The 20789-nt window shown below is 44.5% G+C and overlaps 1 protein-coding gene across 1 annotated transcript; it reads right to left on the bottom strand.

Annotated features, from left to right (window-relative positions):
• Positions 1-8858: 8858 nt before the first annotated feature.
• On the bottom strand, positions 8859-18587 carry ph-p (polyhomeotic proximal). The gene is made up of 5 exons (XM_017083488.4): positions 17668-18587; positions 12632-14457; positions 12127-12571; positions 10254-12067; positions 8859-10187 (listed from the first exon to the last, which is right to left on the bottom strand). Exons 1-5 carry the CDS (start codon positions 17700-17702, stop codon positions 9451-9453), a joined length of 4857 nt encoding a protein of 1618 aa, XP_016938977.3. The 5' UTR covers positions 17703-18587; the 3' UTR covers positions 8859-9450.
• Positions 18588-20789: the final 2202 nt, after the last annotated feature.

Here is a 20789-nt window from a genome sequence, read left to right as displayed (position 1 = left end):
CGGATCCAAGGGATGGAAAATGGGGTAGATTTTGTTCCAACAATTAACAAAATATCCATATAAAATGGTTTACTTAATTTAATTTAATATGTCAAGAGTGTGTCTTTCAAATCGAGAGGTGCCCCCCAAAATTGTCTCCAGATCCACCCCTGATCAGTGGGGAGAGCAGGAGAGAGGGATTAGCATTGCAATCCCATCGAACTCTCACTAGCGCTGCAAAGAGAAACGCGGAACGGGTCGTCAAGAGAGAGGGAAGCAGCAGGTGCGAAAGGGATGCACGATCATTGAGAAAGACAAAGACGGTATAGTGTAATAATGCACTGGCGGCCTAAAAACGGCAAGGAAAACAAAAACGAAAACAAAGTCGAGAAAAAAAAGTGAGACGGAACGAGATATTGTTTTTGGTGATGGTGATTACCATTATTATTCACACACTAGATAAATTCAGCTACAGTGGTTATCGTTCGAGTGAAACTGGTTATTTAACTTGTATTGAAATTATAAGTTATTAAAATTCTAGAAATTGTTTGAAGTATTTATTAATTTACACCCTTAAGTTTTTCAAACCCAATAAATAAATAATTGGTTGAGCAATTTTTTGAGTTGCTCTTTGAGGCATTAACTGTAGCTTTCAACAAATTGGAAAATTGTCATAATAATATTATTGGTTCGAATAGATTTCAGTGACACCCCAGAAGTAGAATGTTTTAGCACTAGGATAAAATAAATAAATAAGGTACATTCGGTCAAAAGTATCTCTATCTCCGTGACCCACTAAAAGTGCACTGTTTTGCATGCTACATACATATGTATGTATATATATGCATGCATTACAGTACTTAAGGAGGTCACTTGTCAGAGTTGCCTGTGCCCACAACTTCTATTTTTAGTAGCCTTGCTCTCGTGCTCTCTGCTGCCTATCCTGTCTATCCCCCTCTTCTTCATTCTCCCCCGCAGAGGAGTTCAAGTTTGCGTCGGTGCAAGCGAGACGACCTTTATTTACGGTCTGCTCATTGCTCATGGCTAAAGCGCATAGAACACCAACACGATAGTGGCGGTATCCAAGGGGGCAGGTTCAAAGACCTGTGGTGCGAGCCGAAAATGCTGACAGTTCCCAGGTCCCAGTTGTCCAGGAGTAGCAAATGGTGGCCCCCGCCGTAATGGTAACTACGATTCTAGGAAGAGTTGCAAAAACGTAACCCCCGGTACGTCTGTGTGCCAGTCGGGGGTGGTTTTATGAATTCCCATCTGCAGTGTGAGAGTGGAACAAAATCCAAATTCAAATCGAACTAGACGCAGCAGCATCTTGAACTTGCAATCAAAAGACTGGTTTCTCTCCACTGTGCGAGTGTCCCTCTAGGTGTGTGTGTGTGTGTGCGCGCTTGCGTGTGTGTGGCGGCAGACGGCTTACAACAATGCCAAAGCCATCATCATTTGATTTTCCCTTCAACCGAAAATTGAGTTGCAAGAGGCAGCGCGGCAGAAACAGAAACAGAGAAAAAGAGAGAAAGAGGAGGAGCAGGAGGGGAAAACGAAAACGATGAAGAGGAAGAGGGAGGATTGACAACAATGCGGGGCAAACAACAGGCAAAGACACTCTGCACTATCCGATACACTTTCCAGCACGCTTCTTACGTCGCCAGCGTCGCGACACCAGTAAACATTTCCGTTTCTCCTCATTTTCATTGAGTATTGCAGTATCGCGGTGTTGCATTCACTAATCACTCGATTCGCTAATCGTCAGCACAGATGTGCAGTTGTCGTCAAAAGCCAAAAAAATAAATAAATAAATACGACGGGGCAGTGGCAGAGTGTGTGCGTCGCGTCGACGCGAGAATTTTCTCCGTTTAACACATACACATGCACATGCATGCACGACAACGAGACCAACACGAGCGCGGAGCAGAGCGCAAGAACCGTACGCGGCCAAGTTTACTTTCAAAATGAACCGCGCGCCTCGGCGACAACTCTGCTCTGGGAAACAAAATGAAGTGCGCATGTGTGTGACGGTGTGTCGGTGTGCGACTGCGGGAAGGGGCAGCTGGAACGAACCCGTTTTCGTTTCGTCTCTCGACGACTAATAACTTTTCTCTATACCGAAATGCGCGGGTGCGAGTGAAACGGCACTAGGGGCGGCCCGGGCTAGAGAGCGCGTGCGAGCGGGACACCCTCTGCTCGCTTGGGGTTGGAATGAAACGGCAGCAGTTCGGTTTGCAGGGCAAAACGAGTAAAAAACGCAGGAATCGAGGCTACAGCTGGCGGGCATGTGTGTGTGTCCAACCACCCCGACTGTGGGCCCCTTCCCCTGCCCCTGCTGAAAAAATATCCGCTACCGAATCCAGTTTTCTGTGTCTGTACACTCGAATGTCTACCGCCCGAGCCCGATGCCGATTGTTGCTATACTTCATCTTCTTTTTTTCGTTCCATCACATCGCAACCACCACTGCCTACCTACCTCTCCCTCTCCATCTGCTCTGCCGCCTTCTCCCTTCCACCCTTCCTCACCTTCAGTTTCTGTTGCTGTTTCGCATCGGATCGGATCGGCTTTACTTTATTATTAGTTGTGCTTGTCGGAAACAGACGTTGGAAGAGGAAGAGGAGGGGTGGCGTATGCGCAGAGGCAGAGCGAAATGCTTTTTTCACTCACTCTGCCGAACAGTGGCATACGATCCATTATTTTTGCACAGTGAAGCACTCTCCATTGCGCCTGTGTTTTAAAATATGGCAGTAGAATTTCGCTTATATTGTACCAAAGAATTTAATATGTTTTTGAGAAATAATATATTAATCATCTATTAATTACTCATTATTGAACAAAAAATAATTCAAGTCCGAAATAAAGATTAGTTTTGTTATTTCTTAATATCGTTTATTATGATAAATATATAAAATAACTTAAATTTTTTTAATGATCTTTATGCCAGAATAATTAACACGATATATTATAGAACAACCGCTAGCATTACTTGTAATTTACTTTAGTATTTTTTTTACACTACATACCCACCACTCTTGTCCAACTGTGCCTGTCGTTGGCATTTCATTTTTCATTTTGTGCTGCCTATGTGTGTGCATAGTTGTATGGGTGCGTTGCTTTGGGCTCTTGTCGGTCTTCTTGCTTCCCTTTCCACCTCGCTTCCTCCAACAACAACGTTGCTGAGCTCCACAAATGCTCATCATTCCGATCGCTTTTGTTGTTCGACAGAATTTCGTTTCGTTTCATTTCTTTTGCTTCTACTGCCGCCATATTATTTTTATGCTCGTTAAGTGCTTTTGTGCTCCCGCTCTCTGTGTCTGTGTGTGTGTGCGTGGTTGTGGGTTCAGCTTGGCATTCGGTTTTTGTTCGTTTTTTTCGCCGAGCTTTTTTCTTATTAGTTGCCCGCCTCCTACTTCGCCGCTATTTCCCTCTTTCGCCTCTTCTTCGCACGCTCAACTGTACAAGAAGTCGAGCATGCGCTCTTCTTCTTGCCATTCAATTAATTGCCCCCAACCTATTGGGTTGTTGTTGTTTGGCCGAGTGCTGAGTGGGGTTGGGGTGAGAACGAGAGTGAGAGAGAGCTAACATTTGCATTTCTTAAAAATGACAAATGCTTAATGAGCGTAAATTGCTTTGCGCGTGTTTGCCTCACACTCGCACATTGCCTCTCGCTCTGGCGCATTGGCTCTAGCATACATCCCTCCCCCTCGCTCGCTGTAATAGAAACTCACACACACACGTACGTATGTATGTGCATACATACATTCCGGTTTTTGTATTGTTGCTGTTGGTAATTGTCAGAATTTCCTTCACCATTTTTGAAAAGACGAAACCTTGAGGTAATCATCATCTGCATACACATGTGTACATAAATATGTACATACAAACAAACATACAAAGAGAGCGATAACCAAAGTAGTCCTCACTTTGTGTTGTTGCAATCGTTGTGAAATCGACAGAGGCGTCGGCAGCGGCAGAGGTTTTAATGTCACAAGGCGTGGCTAACGGTGAAAATGGATCAGTTCCAGGATCACCAACACATTCAAGGGTGCGCGATTCATCCCCACAAGTACAGTGAATATTGGCTAATAGAACTTGAAGTATTACAAATATTTTTTTTTTACCCCATTCTGTGAGTTTTGAACTTATCATAAAACAATATTTTCTTTGGAATATACCTAGAATTTCTCTCACATTTATTTATATTTTTTAGATTTCTGTTATTTACAATCCAAACCGAATAATATTAAATCTATATGCTTACAAACAGTGGATCCGCGTTTGGCTTAAATTGGATCATCTGCAGGGTTTTGATACACCGTATATACCGAGTATAGTGGTGATCATGGGGGTTTTAATCAACTTTTTGCATAAGGTTCTCCCCGAGTTGAGATCTTAGTATAATTTAACATTTTGGCCTTAATGATTGTTTTTTTGTCCCCCAGGGATATTGAATAAACTGTACCAAGTTCATTTGTGGGTAAAGGGGTGAAGTAGTGTCCTGAAATAAATCAAACAAGACAGAGAAGGGTTGACCTCTGACACTTGTAGACCTCGGCGACCCCAGGGCACCCTTAGCCACCATTTTAGGCTCCGCAAAACATTTTCCAATCTATGTAAGCAGTTACAATTACCCTTAAAAGCCAGACTTTTCAGGATCAGGATCAGGAGATGGACAGCGAAATCAACCCCTTAGCTTGTTGTTAGGGGTGAGCAACAAGGATCGCGGAAGGGGGATGCGGGGGAATCACAAAGAACCAGAGCGAAGATGAAGGGAAACTTGGAATGGAGCATTATCACCAATATTTCTCCATTAGTCCAAGCCCTAACAGTTCTAATTTTCTAAATTGTCAATTTAAAACCACTTAAGTCGCTAAATTAGAAACCAGTTACCACAAGATGAAAATATTTATGCAATTAAGCAATTTTACAATTTCAATGTCCAATTCATGTTTTTAATTTAAGGTACCTGACAGCTTGCCGTACTTAAGTGTTTAGTCAAATGTTTTTTAAGCTTTGTTCGGTAAAAAAATTCGCTGATCTGTAACCCTTGAAATCATCGCCAAGATCCTCGAACCGAACGTCCTGCGAAAACAGATTTCACCAAATTAAAAATTACGTTAAGGACGCCCCTCATTAAAGGACCAATATTATCGCAATATTCAGTTCCCCTGTATATTTACCTTGCTCACCTATTGCTGAGGCACGTAGAAATGGTGGTTAATCAACGGGCAACGACATAACCTATTTCGAAAACCATGGAAATACGAAAAATTCCAACTTAAAAATTCGTTAAAATTTTGATCCTCGTTTAAAAGACAAATTTTAATGTCGAATATTAGAGAATTTAACCACAAACTCATAGCGGTATCCCACATGAAAATCGGGATCCAACTACCCAAGTTATGGAATTTAGAAGTGCAGTTTTGGGTTCCCATTCTGGAAGCCATTGGAATACGGATAAATCTGACATGAGAATTGGCTAAAATTTTGACCCTCTTGTAAATGAAATGTTTAAATGTAGAATATTAAAGAATTCAACCACAAACTCATAGAGGTATCCCACTTCAAAATCGGGTTCCAATTACCCAAGTTATGGAATTTCGAAATGCAGTTTTGGGTTCCCATTCTGAAAACCATTGGAAATAAGGAAAAATCGAACATGAAAATGGGTTAAAATTTCAACCCTTTTAAAAAATAAACATTTGAATGAAGATTATTAGAGAATTTAAACACAAACTCAAAGATGTATCCCACTTCAAAATCGCAGTCCAATAACTCAAGTTATGGAATTTTGAAGAGCAGTTTTGGGTCTCCATTCTGAAAACTATTGGAAACACGGAAAAATCAAACATGAAAATGGGTGGAAATTTCGACCATCTCTGAAAATAAATATTTGAACGTAGTTTTATAGAGAATTAAGACACAAACTCATAACGGTATCCCACGTCTTAATCGGGATCAAAATACCAATGTTATGGGATTTGGAAGTGCAGTTTTGGGTTCCCATTCTGAAAGCCATTGGAAATACGGAAAAATCGAACATGAAAATGGGTTATAATTTTGACTCTCGTTTAAAAGTCAAATTTCGATGTAGAATATTAGGGTATTCAACCACAAACTCGTAAAGGTATCCCTTTGGAAAATCGGGATCCAACTTCCCAAGTTATGGAATTTAGAAGTGCAATTTTGGGTTCCCATTCTGAAAGCCATTGGAAATACGGAAAAATCTGACATGAGAATGGGCAAAAATTGGGACCCTCTTGTAATTGAAATATTTAAATGCAGAATATTAGAGAATTCAACCACAAACTCATAGACGTATCCCACAATAAAATCGGGATCCCATAACTCAAGTTATGGAATCTTGAAGAACAGTTTTGGGTCTCCATTCCGAAAACTATTGGAAACACGGAAAAATCGAACACATACATGTCCCACGTCTTAATCGGGATTAAATTACCAAAGTTATGGGATTTAGAAGTACAGTTTTGGGTTCCCATTCTGAAAATTATTGGATATACTGAAAAATCGAACATGAAAATCGTTTAAAGTTTTGACTCTCATTTAAAAGACAAATTTTAATGTAGAAAATTAGAGAATTCAACCACAAACTTGTAAAGATATCCCACTTGAAAATCGGAATCCCATAACTCAAGTTATGGAATTTAGAAGTGCAGTTTTGGGTTCCTATTCCGAAAACCATCAGCAAATGCAGACGAAGCAAAAGCGTGTTCATGGGTCCTTCTGATTGCTAATATCCTTATAACATATGTACCAATTCTTATAGCAATATAAAAAACCAGGTTACCCGAAATGCTCACTGTATCCATCCACTTCAGTGCGGTTAGTCCAAGCTTTTTCACTATTTTCACGGAACCCGACATCATTTAACTTAATATTGGACCTTGTTTGAACATTGGGCTTTTTTCTAATTAATTTCTTTTGTTCATTTTCTAAAAAAAAAAACAATTTGGTCAATTCAAATAATATAATAGTGGAGCCAACCCATCGGATTGTAACTCTCACCACAACAAAATACACCCAAATTATTATTTTATGGTAGTTGTACTAGAAATAGTAACCAAAGCAACAATTAATATTAAATAGTTATGTGTACCTATTTTTACAGTTAGTGTTTTTGTGTGTAATAATGTTCTTGGATGTTTTTACAGCTCGGTTAAATATTGTAAAGCAAAGATCAAATTTTCTTCACACATACATTTTAAATGTTGGTAAATGGCATGTTAACTTTCTCCATTTTGATTTGCAATCCACCACGACAATAACAACAACAACAACCGCAATAATTCATAGGTAAGCCCACCGCTCTGCCTCTGCCTCTGCCTCAGCCGGCGTCGCTGCTTAATTGCGCCCCATAACAAAATGCCGACGGGAAGGTGGAAGTGAGAAAAATGGGCACATTACTTGTTTTTAGCAGGGAGGGGTGTGGCTAGGGGAGGGAAATTAGTCGCTCTGCAGACGTGGGCAAGACAGGGACAACAGTACACCCTCACTACCGCTCTCTTTGTGCGGCATCGTTCGTTTTCGTGGGCGTGGCATAGAAGTGTGGTGAATTTGTTGTATAACAGTTTTGCTTGCAAAATTGATTCAGTTCTTTAAATATAATTCTTTAATATAACTGTTTTGACCAAAAAAGTCGAGCTTAAGCTGCTTTTTCTGAACACCATACTCTCGAAATAAAGTTTTTATGTAACAGGTATGGTTTCCGGCCCCTATAAAGTATATCTATTCTTTAACAGAAACACTATTCCCTATCTGGCGCACACATTTTTTTAAGATTTTGTAAAAGTGTAAATGCGATTTTGTATTGTAAAATTTGAAATATAGATTCTATTAGAGATTGTGAAGCTATTCTTTGCTTCAGTCGTGTGCTACGCCAATTCTGAAGCCCACAAGTCTCACAATTTTGTGGGGCCCAAGATCTGTTTAGTGTAAAATAATTTAAATCGGATCTAACCGATGGTTAAGTTTTTAAACATATGTACATATGTATGTATAACGTTGGACATTGACCAATACCACACACAAAAAAATTTTATGGGTAAAACTGACCGTTAACTGTAAAAAAAGTGTTAACAACTATTAAAAAATAGTGACATGTATTTTATTGTTGCTTTGGTTACTATTTAATAGTGGAAGAGTACGTGCTTCGTTGGTCAAATTTACAATTCGATGGGTTGGGACCATTTAACTACTATATTGGTCAATTGTACCTAAAAGATTTTTGGTGTGAGCCACAGCTAAGAATCTTTTTCTGAAAATGTTTTGTTTAGAACGTCATAAGAATAGTTAAATATTTGTTATAGCTACATAACCATACATTTTACCCACCAAATTTGTTTGCGTCTATAAATTCCGTAAAATTTCATTAAGAATATCTGAAGGATCTCTGCGATTTTTTCTCTGATTGCTTATTTCAATTTAATATATTCTTCGATATAAAGATGTGAGGTTAACATATTATTATGAATGATAATTGTGGCGTGCGGTAGTGTTTGGCAACCATTTTTTTATAATTATTACGCTGATAACTTGGTCAAAAGAAAAAAACAACATAGAAAAATGTTACTCATGAACATTTTCATGTACTATACTATGTTGCTTTCATTTTTGGGCTATTGAATACTACACAAAATAACTATTTACGAAACTTTCATGCACATAGCTGCTTTCTTTTTTGGACTGTGTAATAGTAAAAATCGTAACGAAACCATTTGCCGAAATTTAAAGAGCGCAATTATTATTAAAGTCCGTTGACCTGAAACTGAAATCAATTGATATTTCATATTCATCCGTTTTAATCCCTTGTAATTTAAAATAAATTTAGGAAACATAAACCACAATTAAAACCACAAAATAATGTTTCTTTCACATTTATTAAACACTATAAAAGTGCATTTCTTATTTTGTTCAGCAGTAGCAAACAAATAATGTTGAAAAAATATTCTTAGTTCTAGGCATTTCAAAATTTGTTAGAAAAAAAAAATTAAATTCACATATAGATGTTATATTTTTTCCTTTGCAAGTTTAAAATGTTTCTGTTGTTAGTGATTGCTTAGCTTAAAATACTTTAAAAACGACCCATGACGATTAGAGTTATTAAAATTCTACTTATATCTAAATTAATGCTTATTTGTAGAATTCTATCGATTTCACTTGGCTGGCAGCTCAGTTAAAACATTATTCAAAGCTTATACATAGTTTAAGTAATTCCATTTATTTTCTGACTGTCTGGCGTTTTTTTTATCGCTAAATAAATATGTTTGTCTATGAATTAAATTGAAACATGGAAATATATACAAGGTTGATGGGTTTTGCGACTCGCTGGCCTGGTGCTGGTATTGACTTTACGAATCGATTGAATCAGATTCACCCGGCACGACAGACATGGTTCTACCAGCTCCACTGTTCGGTTGGGAGATCATCTTATGCGCCTCTCGCAGTCCCTACTAAGCGCCTGCATCCTTGGCCTCGCCAGGTGACGGAACCTCCTTCATGGACTCCACCTTGGCCACAATCTTGAGGGCTGGGCCCAGCTTCATGCCCATGGCGTTCACCAGATGGTTCTCCTTGAGCAACAGCAGCGCCTGGCCGTCGATCTCCTGCTGGATGAAGTCGTCCACGTAGTCCTGACATCCAGGCAGTTCTCTGATGAAGTTGCTGACCTCCTCCACACTCCAGCTGCTTATGGGTGGGCGATCTGTTCCATTTACACTCGAAGGGGTGGGCGCCGCCGGGGCACTGACCACGGGCAGTGGTGCAAGAGATGGAATTGCAACTGGCAACGGTGAACCCAGGGGAATTGCATGTGGAGATGGGGCTGAAATCGCTGGCAGTACTGGTAGTAGCAACGGAGGCGCCTCCGTGGAAAGGGATTCCGACTTCGACTGTATGGCATCCGTCTGCATTTTTTCCTCGGCCATAGCTTCGTCCAGTTTGTCCACCAATGCCATGGCGTCCACTCCAACGATTCCGCCCATTCCCAGGCCGTTGGTCTCTCCGGTTCCTCCAACTCCTCCGATGCCGTTCTTCGCCTGTCTAGCGCATCCTGGCGAGCAGTAGCGCTTTCGCTTAAGCTTTGCTTTGTGTTCCAGCTTGCCGCACTGCTCGCAAGCCACCATGTCCGAGGCTGGAGCTGACGCTATTCCACTTGGCTTCATGTCCTCCTGCATGGCTGCCTTTTTCTCTGCGAAAAGTGAAAGTGACGTGGTGAGATTGGGACTATGTGACAGTGGCAGGGGGGTATACTCACTTGGAGGCTCGTCGCTGACGTCCTTATCAGCATAGCGCTGCCTGGTGACGGGGAAGGGCTCGTTGGCCTCCTGTATGATGAAACCGTCGATGACGTGGGTTAGGACATTCGGCTTTATCATCGCCTTGGGCAGATCCTTGGACCCGTTGCTGTTGCTCGACGTGGTGGTTGTGGTAGTGCTCGTGCAACTTGTGGTTGAAGAGCTGCAGCTGGTGGTGGTTGTACAAGCGGTTGAGCCAGCAGTGCTACCTGCCGTCGTTCTGGTCATTCCAATTCCATTGGTGATCGTTGTCGTCGTTGGAGTGGATGTCGCGGACGTGGAACCGACGGAGGCTGCCACCTTGGGTTCTTCCTTCCCACTGGCACTGGTGGGAGTGGAGCTGCTGCTCGTTGGCTGCACTGCATTGCTTTGTTTACTAGTGGGAGTGGTGGCGACTTTCGAGGGCGTGGAAGCTCGATCTGAAGCTTCTCCGTTGGGCAGAGCCTCGCTCGTGGAACTACTGGCCTCCACGGGTGCACTGACATTGGCGGGAGTCGAGGATTTGGGTGTGGTGCAGGTGTCATGTCCCGATACCGGCGTCATGGGCGAATCAATGGGCACCAAGGTGGCGGTGGGCCCTTTTGAATGTGTCTCCTTGGTGGGCGTGGCCGGAAAGCTTCCTCCTCCGCTACTGGCACTGCTGAGGGTGACCAGCTGACCCGGCGATGGAGTGACAGCGGTGCTAGTCACAGAAACAGTCACCGGCGGAGCAGTAGACAGGTGGCCCACCGTGGCATTCATCATCGAGGTCATGGCCAGAATGGGATTTGTGGTGGGCGAGGGCGTGGTGGGCGTAAGTGAAGGATGTCCCTGCTGCTGCTGTTGAGAGGCCGCTGCAATGGTGGCGCTGATCAGCTGCTGCTGCTGGTGGATTTGAGCAGCTTGAGCCTGTGCCTGTGCCTGCTGCAGACTAGCCACCGTACTGCTGGAGACCAGGGGAGTGCTGCTCTGGTTGGTAATGGTGACCACACTGCTGGTGGGGAGGGAGGAGGAACTGCACGTGCCAGGCTTGGCCGTCTGGAAGATGGCGCCTGAGGCGGAGAGGGCTGCCTGCAAGGCACTGGAGGTGGCTATTCCGGCTGGAGTCGTCGTCGAAGAAACGGAGAAGGGCACGCTGCTCAGCTGCAGCTGTCCAGATTGCTGTTGTGCTTGCTGCTGCTGTTGGGCGGTCGCTCCGCCCGACTGCTGGACCACAATCTGCTGGATGATGTTTTGCTGCTGTTGCTGTTGCTGCTCCCGCTGTTGCTGTTGTTGCTGCGCTTGGGCCTGCACCTGGGCCTGAACCTGTGCCTGCGCCTGCGCCTGTTGCTGCAGTTGCTGCTGAATCAGTTGGTTGTGTAGCTGCTGCTGCTGTTGTTGCTGGTGGGATGTGATGAACTGGTTGGGAGCCACCTGCAGGATCTGCTGAGTGGCATTGGCGAGTGCCTGCTGCTGCTGCGCCTGCGCAACTTGCTGCTGTTGATCCCGCTGTTGTTGCTGAGCTTGCGCCACCTGTTGCGCCACCGCTTGCTGAGCATTAACCTGCTGCTGCTGCTGGGAGACTTGTTGCTGCTGCTGCTGCTGTTGCTGTTGCTGCGCCTGAACTGCCGCCTGCTGCTGCTGCATCTGGATGGCGGCAATCTGCTGCTGAAACATTTGCTGCTGCAGGAATTGCTGCTTCTGAATCAGCTGGAACTGCTGCTGCTGTTTGTCCACTCCCGCCGTAGTGGCTGCATGAAGGGTCTGTCCATTCTGGAAGGTGATGGGAGTGCCCGTCGTGCTCATCACAACCATTCTGCAAGGATTTGGACGTTATTAGTTGGGTTGGATTGATGCTGAACGAGGTCTACTCACTTGTTGCCCGCCGCATTGACCACCTGCTGGAGATTCGTCGCCTGCTGCTGCTGCTGCACGGTGGTTAGGTGACCGACAACCTTGTTCTGGCCCGCGACCTGGCCGTTCTCTGTTTTCAAGGTGGGCAAAGCTGGTCGCACCGGCTGTTGCTTGTTGCGCATCTTGGCTTTCAGCAGACTTTGATTCTGCGCCGTCTGGGTGGACACGGAACTGGCCGGACGCACTTGAGTTCCATTGTGCGGCATGATCGGGGCTCCCGGCCGCTGCAGAGCAGCTGCTGTGAGTTGTTGCTGCTGCTGTTGGAGCTGGGCAGTGGCCACGGCCAGCTGCTGCTGCTGCGTCTGGTTGGTGGTGCTTCCCTGCTGCTGCTGCTGCTTGGGAGCGAGTGCATCGAGCTGGGTTCGTGCCTTGGTGGGAGTCTGGGTCACATTGCACTGGATGATTTCTGTGGGAAGATGGTTTGATTTAGTTCCGAAGGTAGTAGGGTTGTAACATTTATTCTTACGGTTCTGTTGTGTCTGCAGGGTCTGAGTCGCGGGCTGCTGCTGGATAAACATGCCCTGCGTCCCGTCTGGCTGGTTCCGGAGGATGATCTGGTTGGAACCGAAGGGCTGCAGCCCTGCCGCATTCGGCCAGAATCCCCAGGGGATCTGCATTTGCGCCTGGCCCGCGTTCAAGAGCTGGGCAGTCTGAACAGACTGGGCGCCCACTCCGACTGGCAACGTCGACTGCGAGACCTGGACGCACTGCTGGGTGGTTTGGGTGGTCTGCTGCTGCTGTTGCTGGACCTGCTGCACTTGCTGGGCCTGGTTCGTCCCAGCGGATCCCGGGCCCGTCGCAGCCTGCACCGTGCTACTAGTGGTGGTCACCTTCTGAACCACTTTCTGGGCCAGCTTGCCCTGCGCATCTACCCCCACTTTGGCCAGAGCAGCCAGCTGCTGCTGCTGCTGCTGTTGTTGTTGCTGCTGCTGCTGGGTGAGCTGCTGCTGCTGCTGGTTGAGCTGTTGCTGCTGCTGCTGAGTGAGTTGCTGCTGCTGCGCTGCGGCGGCCATCGACTGCAGCAGGTTCTGCTGTTGCTGCGGAGAGTGGGAGATGACATTCATCGGCGAGATTAGCAGCGTCTGGGGCGATTGGTTGTGGTTCGTGGGAATGCAGGTGGCATAGTTGCCGCCGGCGAATCCCGCCTGGCCCGCGATCATTTGCTTGGCGTTCTGCGGCGTGGTGGTGAGCATCTGCGGGCCGTTGCCCTGGAAGGGCTTGCCGGCGGTGATGACCTGGATGGGCTGCTGGCCGAGGCCACCTGGCTGCAATAGATTGCCCGACAGGTACAGGAAGCCGGTCGAGGGCTGCATCAACTGCACTGTCCTGCCCTGCGACCAATCACCGCCCACTCCGCCGGTGGCAGCCGCCAACTGCATCGGTGACATGGTGCTGATGGCAGTGGACTGCTGGGAATTGGCTGGACTAGGTGCTCCTCCTGCTGCTCCTGCATTTCCAGATGATCCTCCGCCTGCTCCTCCCCCTCCACTGGCATCCGAGAGCTGCTGCTGGAGTTGCATCTGTTGCTGAACATCCAGGATGTTGGTTGCATGCTTCAGCTCGGTTCCCCCGCCGCCAGCCGTGTGCGTGGGAAACTCCTGCTTCACCTGGATGGCATAGGGATTGCTCGCGTAGAACTGCTGCAGCTGTTCCGGTGAGATCTGCAGCGGCACCGTGGTGGTGGTGGCCACCTGCTGGCCGGGATTCTGCGCCTTCTCCAGCGTGAGACTGGTGTGGCGGGCGAGGGCGTGTGAGAGGGTAAGAGAGTGGGAATTCGAGTTGGAGCTAATGCTAGTGTTGGGTGTGCTGGGTGCACTGGGCCTGCCCGGTGTGTTTGGGGTATGGGTGTGTCTGCGGGCAGTGGGCGGAGTTCCGTGGCGATGACTTGTGGGTGTGACTGTGCCTGATGATACCGTTCCCGTTCCTGTTCCTGTACCTGATCCTGGAGTCGCCTGCTGCTGGGCAATGCCGGGATGGGGGGGACTGGCCACATCGTATTTCTCGTCGAAGGTGATGCCCGCCTTCTGGGCGAGCGTTTCTAGGCACTTCAGTGGCCGCTCAAGCTGCTTGCCGCCGGCCTGCTGTTGTTGCTGCTGCTGCTGGTGGTGAGGATGCTGGTGTGGATTGGGTGCGTTGTTGTTGTTGTGGTGGCTATGGTGTAGGGGCTTCTCGCGAATGTTGGAGTTGTCCTTGAGGGGTAGAGTGCCACCTGCTGATATGGCCGATGCTGGTGTCCCCTGGGATGCTGTGGTGCTTACTGTTGTGTTGGTGGTGTCGCTTTCTGTGTCCGCTCTGTGGGATCAGAAGAGAGAGAGGAGTTCCAGGGATCAGTAAACATTTGCTCAACTCAATAATGAAAGAAGACTAAAATATGTTGGGACCACACGCAAACAAAGCTGGAGAATCAGTGTTCCTAATGGTCTTCTCTTGTCCTAGCAACAAACAATAACAAGGCAGTGCAAACAGGTTGTTAGCATCCCCCTCCCACCACCCCTGCCCACTTTCCTCCCTTTCCCATCCTTTTAAACAAACATATAATCAAGAAAAACATGCTGCTTAGCCCAGTGCTTTTGGCCAAGATGCCACTTAAGATATGAATACTAATTCAGACTTAAATTAAATTTGTTTAGGTAATCAATATGTACATAATTGAAATTAGCCATCGTTTTTATACTTTAATAAAGTTAGTGGTAGTAGAAGACCACTTCTTCATCGGAAAAAGAAAAATGTTTATAATATTACATCCAAGGATTATGTATAAAATTATTGTTAATACAAAAATTGTATGAAATGGAAATAAAAAGTAAAATTGTTTTAAATTAATCAACGCTACACCACAATATAGAAAATAAATTAGACAAATAACCCTTTTTTTTTATTTACGCTGGCTTCTTGGTAAATACTACAATCTGGGTTTAGTCATTTAAAAATGTGTGAGACAAATGCTGGAACTAACAAACAAGAGTCCTCTTATTTAATGAACATATTTGCAGGGTAAATATTGAAGATGACGGCTTGAGAGTGCCAGAAACAAATGCGGGAAAAGCAAATAGAGCCAAAAAGGTGGAGAATTTTCAGTTTCCAGATCATATATTCACAATTTGAATCACTTTCAAATCACTGCTATTTTGAAACAAAAGTAGACCAACAACGAGTGATTGGGAAAGAGTGTCCCCTTGTTTTCTTTTAGGTAGAGAGACCCCGATCCCGATCCCGATCCCTATTCCTTCATTTTGTATACCTTTGCTGCATACGAATACCCGCCCTTTTTGAGCGACAATAAACATTTGGCAAAATGCGAAAAGGACTTTATTGAAAGCAAAGAAAGGAGCGGGACGACAGCCATCGCATCGATCTTAATCTATGGGTTTGCTTTTCGAATTTCCATTTCCATGTGAAGCACCGCAGCCGTACTCGTTTTCCTCATTGGAAAACACAAGCCGGGAAACTAATTTAGCCACGCAGCTGGCACCGTTTGATATTATTGTAGAGGGGCAATAAAGCCGATGCGAATTGCAGACGAAGTTCAAGGACCTTCCCATCGAAATGCTAAAAATGCTGACAGTTGGGAGCAACGCGAGATGGTTAATGTTTTACACAGCTGCGGTCAAAGTACCAGGCTTAACGGATAGACGCTAATATCTGCAGTATTCTATAGGGCATAGCCAGGGAACCGTGAAATCTTTTATTGCAATAATCACGCTTTCAGAATAATTAAGAATCTACCTTAATTATTACATTTTAAAATTATTATTACAATCTTTAAAGAGTTATAAGAAGAATTTTTAATAATATATGCAAAACTTTTACCTGGGGAAATTTCGTGCTTTAAACGAAACTACATTTTTTTAAAACAAAATGTAATTAAGAAATTTCCCTTTATACAAAGAATATAAAAAACACTTGAAAATATACAGTGTAATATGTTACTATATATTATAAAACTTATGATTGGCATGGAATATAAGAATGAATTTAACAAAAAAATAAATATCGAACACTGCGTCCTATTTTGCTGACCTCAGCTGTGATGCCGAGAGGCTGATCCCTCCCCCATTCCTCTTCCCCTCGCCCAAAAGCCCGCGAGGCACATAAAAAGCAAGAGCATAAAAGGCAAAAGTGGAAAGAAGGCAGAAGACCAAGCGAAATGGGTTATAAAAGCCGGTAAAAGCATTTCGGTAACCCTCATGTCGCAGCTACCCCTGAAAAACACAAAAAGAGGGGGCAAGAACAGGGGGTGGTGGGCGGTTTAGAGGGGTGGATTTCTCGCCACGGGCTGGTGGGTGTGCGTGCGTGTAAGTTCAGCTCACAGCCACCCGCAGTGAAAAACCTCTTGAGAAAAAAGAAAAAGAGACTGGTTTCCCAACTTGGTGTTTGGTATGTATGTACTACATATATGTATGTGTATGTAATAGCCAACAAACAAGCAGGGGAAAAGCAGTAGCAGCAGGGAAGGAATGATAAAAATGCGGGGGAAACAACACACACACACACATGCGCTCGAAAGAGAGTGGGCGGAGGGGAGCTCGAGCTCTCCAAATTCAAATCAAACATCAGTTCCAGAGGAATCAGGCGTGCAAAATTCACAGGAGCGAGTGAGACGGTGACATGACAGCCTATTGATTGATACACAAACGAGTTTGCAATCGAAAGAGATAACACAGATAAGAGTGAGCGAGATGAAGCTATGGCACACAAACTCACTCACCGACTGCGGTGTGGCGTAGGTGTAAACAGAGTTGCCTACTTAAAAGAATATATTTCAAAAAAAAATACCAATGAAACAAAAATTTGTTAATTAAAATTTTTAAATTTGAAAGTTTCAAATACAAGAGAATTTTTATCTACTTTAAATTTGAGTGAAAAATATTATTAATGTAGAAAGGCCAACTCTTTTCGAATCCTTATCCCCTATAATATTTAATTCTATCGTACATAACAAGCCAAAAACTAGTTAATTTTTTTCTTGTCACTGCTGACAACCCTGCTTTCGCAAACTGAGAGAGCAACCAGGGTTGCCGCATGCATTTTCAGCAACACAAAACTTCTACTCTTGGCATAGAACTCTTGTTTTTTTTTTAATGGTGCTTTGGCGATTGAGTGAGAGGAAGGGAGAGGAAAAATCAACCACCACCAGCCGACGCACAAACACACAGGCATGCATTGCGAAATTCGTTGTTGTCAACAATGCAACATCGCACAGCAGGGGGCGTGTGACGGATGCGGAGGGAGGGGTGAGGGGCTGGGCTGTCGCAGGGGGAAACTCGTTTTGGGTCTTGTGCATTTTTTCTCTTCTCCCGCCACAGAATATTTCGTGCTGTATTTTTACGAGAAAGATGATTAACGTTTCACGATCCATACAATAAACAATAAATATTCAAGAGCATCTTCCAAAAACCCAGAACAAATAACAAAAAGCACGAGTGCATTGCAGGCAATACAAGCGAAAAAAAAAGAAGAAGAAAGTGTAATACAAATTAAACAAAACCAAACGAAAAATACCTTTTTTGCATAAACTTCAATGCACGACGATCCATTATTCAAAATAAAAACAATATGTGTAATAAATTAAAGGTATGCATGCGTCGGCGGTGGCGTTTTGTTTCCGTATTTGTTTTTAGCGGCGGCGGACACACTATTTGGTGTTGGTGTTTTTGTTGTTTTTATTGTTTTTGTTGGCATGGCACTTTCTTTTTGGCTTGGCCTTTAGTTGTAGTTTTGTTTTGTATTGTATTGTACATTAATTAACACACACACATATGTACATTTATGGGGAGGCAATAAATATAAACATACAGCAGGCAACAACAAACATATATATGCATGTAACGTGGAACGCAAGACAACAAAATGTACACAAAAACGAAAACGAATACGAAAATCCGACGAAAGACCCAGGTCTCGGTGTGTGTGTGTCTGTGTGTGTGCTTGCGTGTAAATGAGTGTTTCGTGCACGGGCAGTAGTAATTAGTACAAACTCCACTCACACTCCACTTCCACTCTCTCTCCCTTTCCCCGCTGGCAGCAGACACTCTTTGCTTTTCTCTCAGTGCAACGATTGAGCACCTGTGCACGCGATCTTACATAAAAATGATAATAAAATTCAGCAGCGACAACTCTTGAGTCTAGACGCTTGTTTTCATTTCACTGCCTACGTCGCCAGCGACGGTTCGCCAGCAAGGGTATCCACTGTGGCGCGGCATCACTTTTCCATGTCAAACATCCGCACTCACTAATTAACAGCCGTTAGCCTAAGCACTTTTCGAAAAAAAAAAATAAATAATACAATTTGTAGGGTATCAAGTGTGTGCGTCGCGTCGGCGCGAGAATTTTCCGCCGTTTCCAATACACATGCATACGATACGACACCAACACGAACGCAGAGCAGAGCGAAAGAACCGCACGCCGCCAAGTTTAGTTTCAATCTGAACCGTGCGCCTCGGCGACAACTCTGCTCTGGGAAACAAAATTAAGTGCGAATGTGTGTGTGACGGTGTGTCGGTGTGCGACTGCGGGAAGGGGCAGCTGGAACGAACCCGTTTTCGTTTCGTCTCTCGACGACTAATAACTTTTCTCTATACCGAAATGCGCGGGTGCGAGTGAAACGGCACTAGGGGCGGCCCGGGCGAGAGAGCGCGTGCGAGCGGGACACCCTCTGCTCGCTTGGGGTTGGAATGAAACGGCAGCAGTTCGGTTTGCAGGGCAAAACGAGTAAAAAACGCAGGAATCGAGGCTACAGCTGGCGGGCATGTGTGTGTGTCCAACCACCCCGACTGTGGGCCCCTTCCCCTGCCCCTGCTGAAAAAATATCCGCTACCGAATCCAGTTTTCTGTGTCTGTACACTCGAATGTCTACCGCCCGAGCCCGATGCCGATTATTGCTATACTTCATCTTCTTTTTTTCATTCCATCACATCGCAACCACCACTGCCTACCTACCTCTCCATCTCCTCTGCCGCCTTCTCCCTTCCACCTTTCCTCGCCTTCAGTTTCTGTTGCTGTTTCGCATCGGATCGGATCGGCTTTACTTTATTATTAGTTGTGCTTGTCGGAAACAGATGTTGGAAGAGGAAGAGGAGGGGTGGCGTATGCGCAGAGGCAGAGCGAAATGCTTTTTTCACTAACTCTGCCGAACAGTGGCATGCGATCCATTATTGTTGCACAGTGAAGCACTCTCCATTGCGCCTGTGTTTTAAAATATGGCAGTAGAATTTCGCTTATATTGTACCAAAGAATTTAATATGTTTTTGAGAAGTAATAATTTAATCATCTATTAATTCCTTATTACTGAACAAAAAATAATACAAGTCAGAAATAAAGATTAGTTTTTAGATTATAAATAATTATCGTTTATTATGATAAATATATAAAATAACTAAAATTTTTTTAATGATCTTTATGTCAGAAAAATTAACACGATATATTGTAGAACAACCACTAGCATTACTTGTAATTTACTTTAGTATTTTTTTACACTACATACCCACCACTCTTGTCCCACTGTGCCTGTCGTTGGCATTTCATTTTTCATTTTGTGCTGCCTATGTGTGTGCATAGTTGTATGGGTGCGTTGCTTTGGGCTCTTGTCGGTCTTCTTGCTTCCCTTTCCACCTCGCTTCCTCCAACAACAACGTTGCTGAGCTCCACAAATGCTCATCATTCCGATCGCTTTTGTTGTTCGACAGAATTTCGTTTCGTTTCATTTCTTTTGCTTCTACTGCCGCCATATTATTTTTATGCTCGTTAAGTGCTTTTGTGTTCCCGCTCTCTTTGCTTTTTTATTCTCTTCTAGTGTGTGTGTGTGTGGTTGTGGGTTTAGTTTGGCATTCGGTTTTTTCGTTTTTTTCGCCGAGCTTTTTTCTTATTAGTTGCCCGCCTCCTACTTCGCCGCTATTTCCCTCTTTCGCCTCTTCCTCGCACGCTCAACTGTACAAGAAGTCGAGCATGCGCTCTTCCTCTTGCCATTCAGTTAATTGCCTCCAACTTATTGGGTTGTTGTTGTTGGGGTGAGTGCTGTGAGTGGGGTTGGGGTGTGAACGAGAGTGAGAGAGAGAGAGCTAACATTTGCATTTCGTAAAAATGACAAATACTTAATGAGTGTAAATTGCTTTGCGCGTGTTCTCCTCACACTCGCGCACTGCCTCTCGCTCTGGCGCATTGGCATTAGCATAAATCCCTCCCCCTCGCTCGCTGTAATAGAAACGCACACGCACACGTACCTGTACCTGTGCGGCGTGTTGTTGTTGTTTTACTGTTGCTGTGGGCAATTGCCAGAATTTCCTACACCATTTTTGTTGGAATTATCAACATCTGCATATGTACACACCAACGGTTGCGCATGTGGACAGGATATACGCGTGTGTGCGTGCCTTGAGTGATAATCAAAAGTGGGTTTGTTGTTTTTGTTTTCTCTGGCCTTATTGCAAACGTAATGAAGTCCGTTCCAGAGACAGCGACATTGGGTTTTATTGCCATAAGGCGTGGCCAGAAATAAAAATGGATCGCAAAAGATCATTAAATAAATGACTGTTACGCAGATACTTTTCCATTCGGATTCTGAAGACTAAACCAAATCGAAATATAAACTTTCGTATCAAAGTCTATAAAAATATATGCGTAACTAT

Source organism: Drosophila suzukii, chromosome X (assembly GCF_043229965.1).
Source record: "Drosophila suzukii chromosome X, CBGP_Dsuzu_IsoJpt1.0, whole genome shotgun sequence".
Classification (NCBI taxonomy): domain Eukaryota; kingdom Metazoa; phylum Arthropoda; class Insecta; order Diptera; family Drosophilidae; genus Drosophila; species Drosophila suzukii.
Note: the sequence above shows the minus strand (reverse complement) of the source record. Positions and strands in the feature narration are given on the sequence as shown.

Excerpts from the sequence above, each read along its gene's own strand:
- ph-p (XM_017083488.4), bottom strand. The coding sequence starts at position 17,702 with ATGGATCGTCGTGCATTGAAGTTTATGCAAAAAAG. Across the intron at positions 14,458-17,667 it reads TTGAAGTTTATGCAAAAAAG|AGCGGACACAGAAAGCGACA; the intron begins GTATTTTTCGTT and ends CTGATCCCACAG. Across the intron at positions 12,068-12,126 it reads GTCAATGCGGCGGGCAACAA|AATGGTTGTGATGAGCACGA; the intron begins GTGAGTAGACCT and ends AAATCCTTGCAG.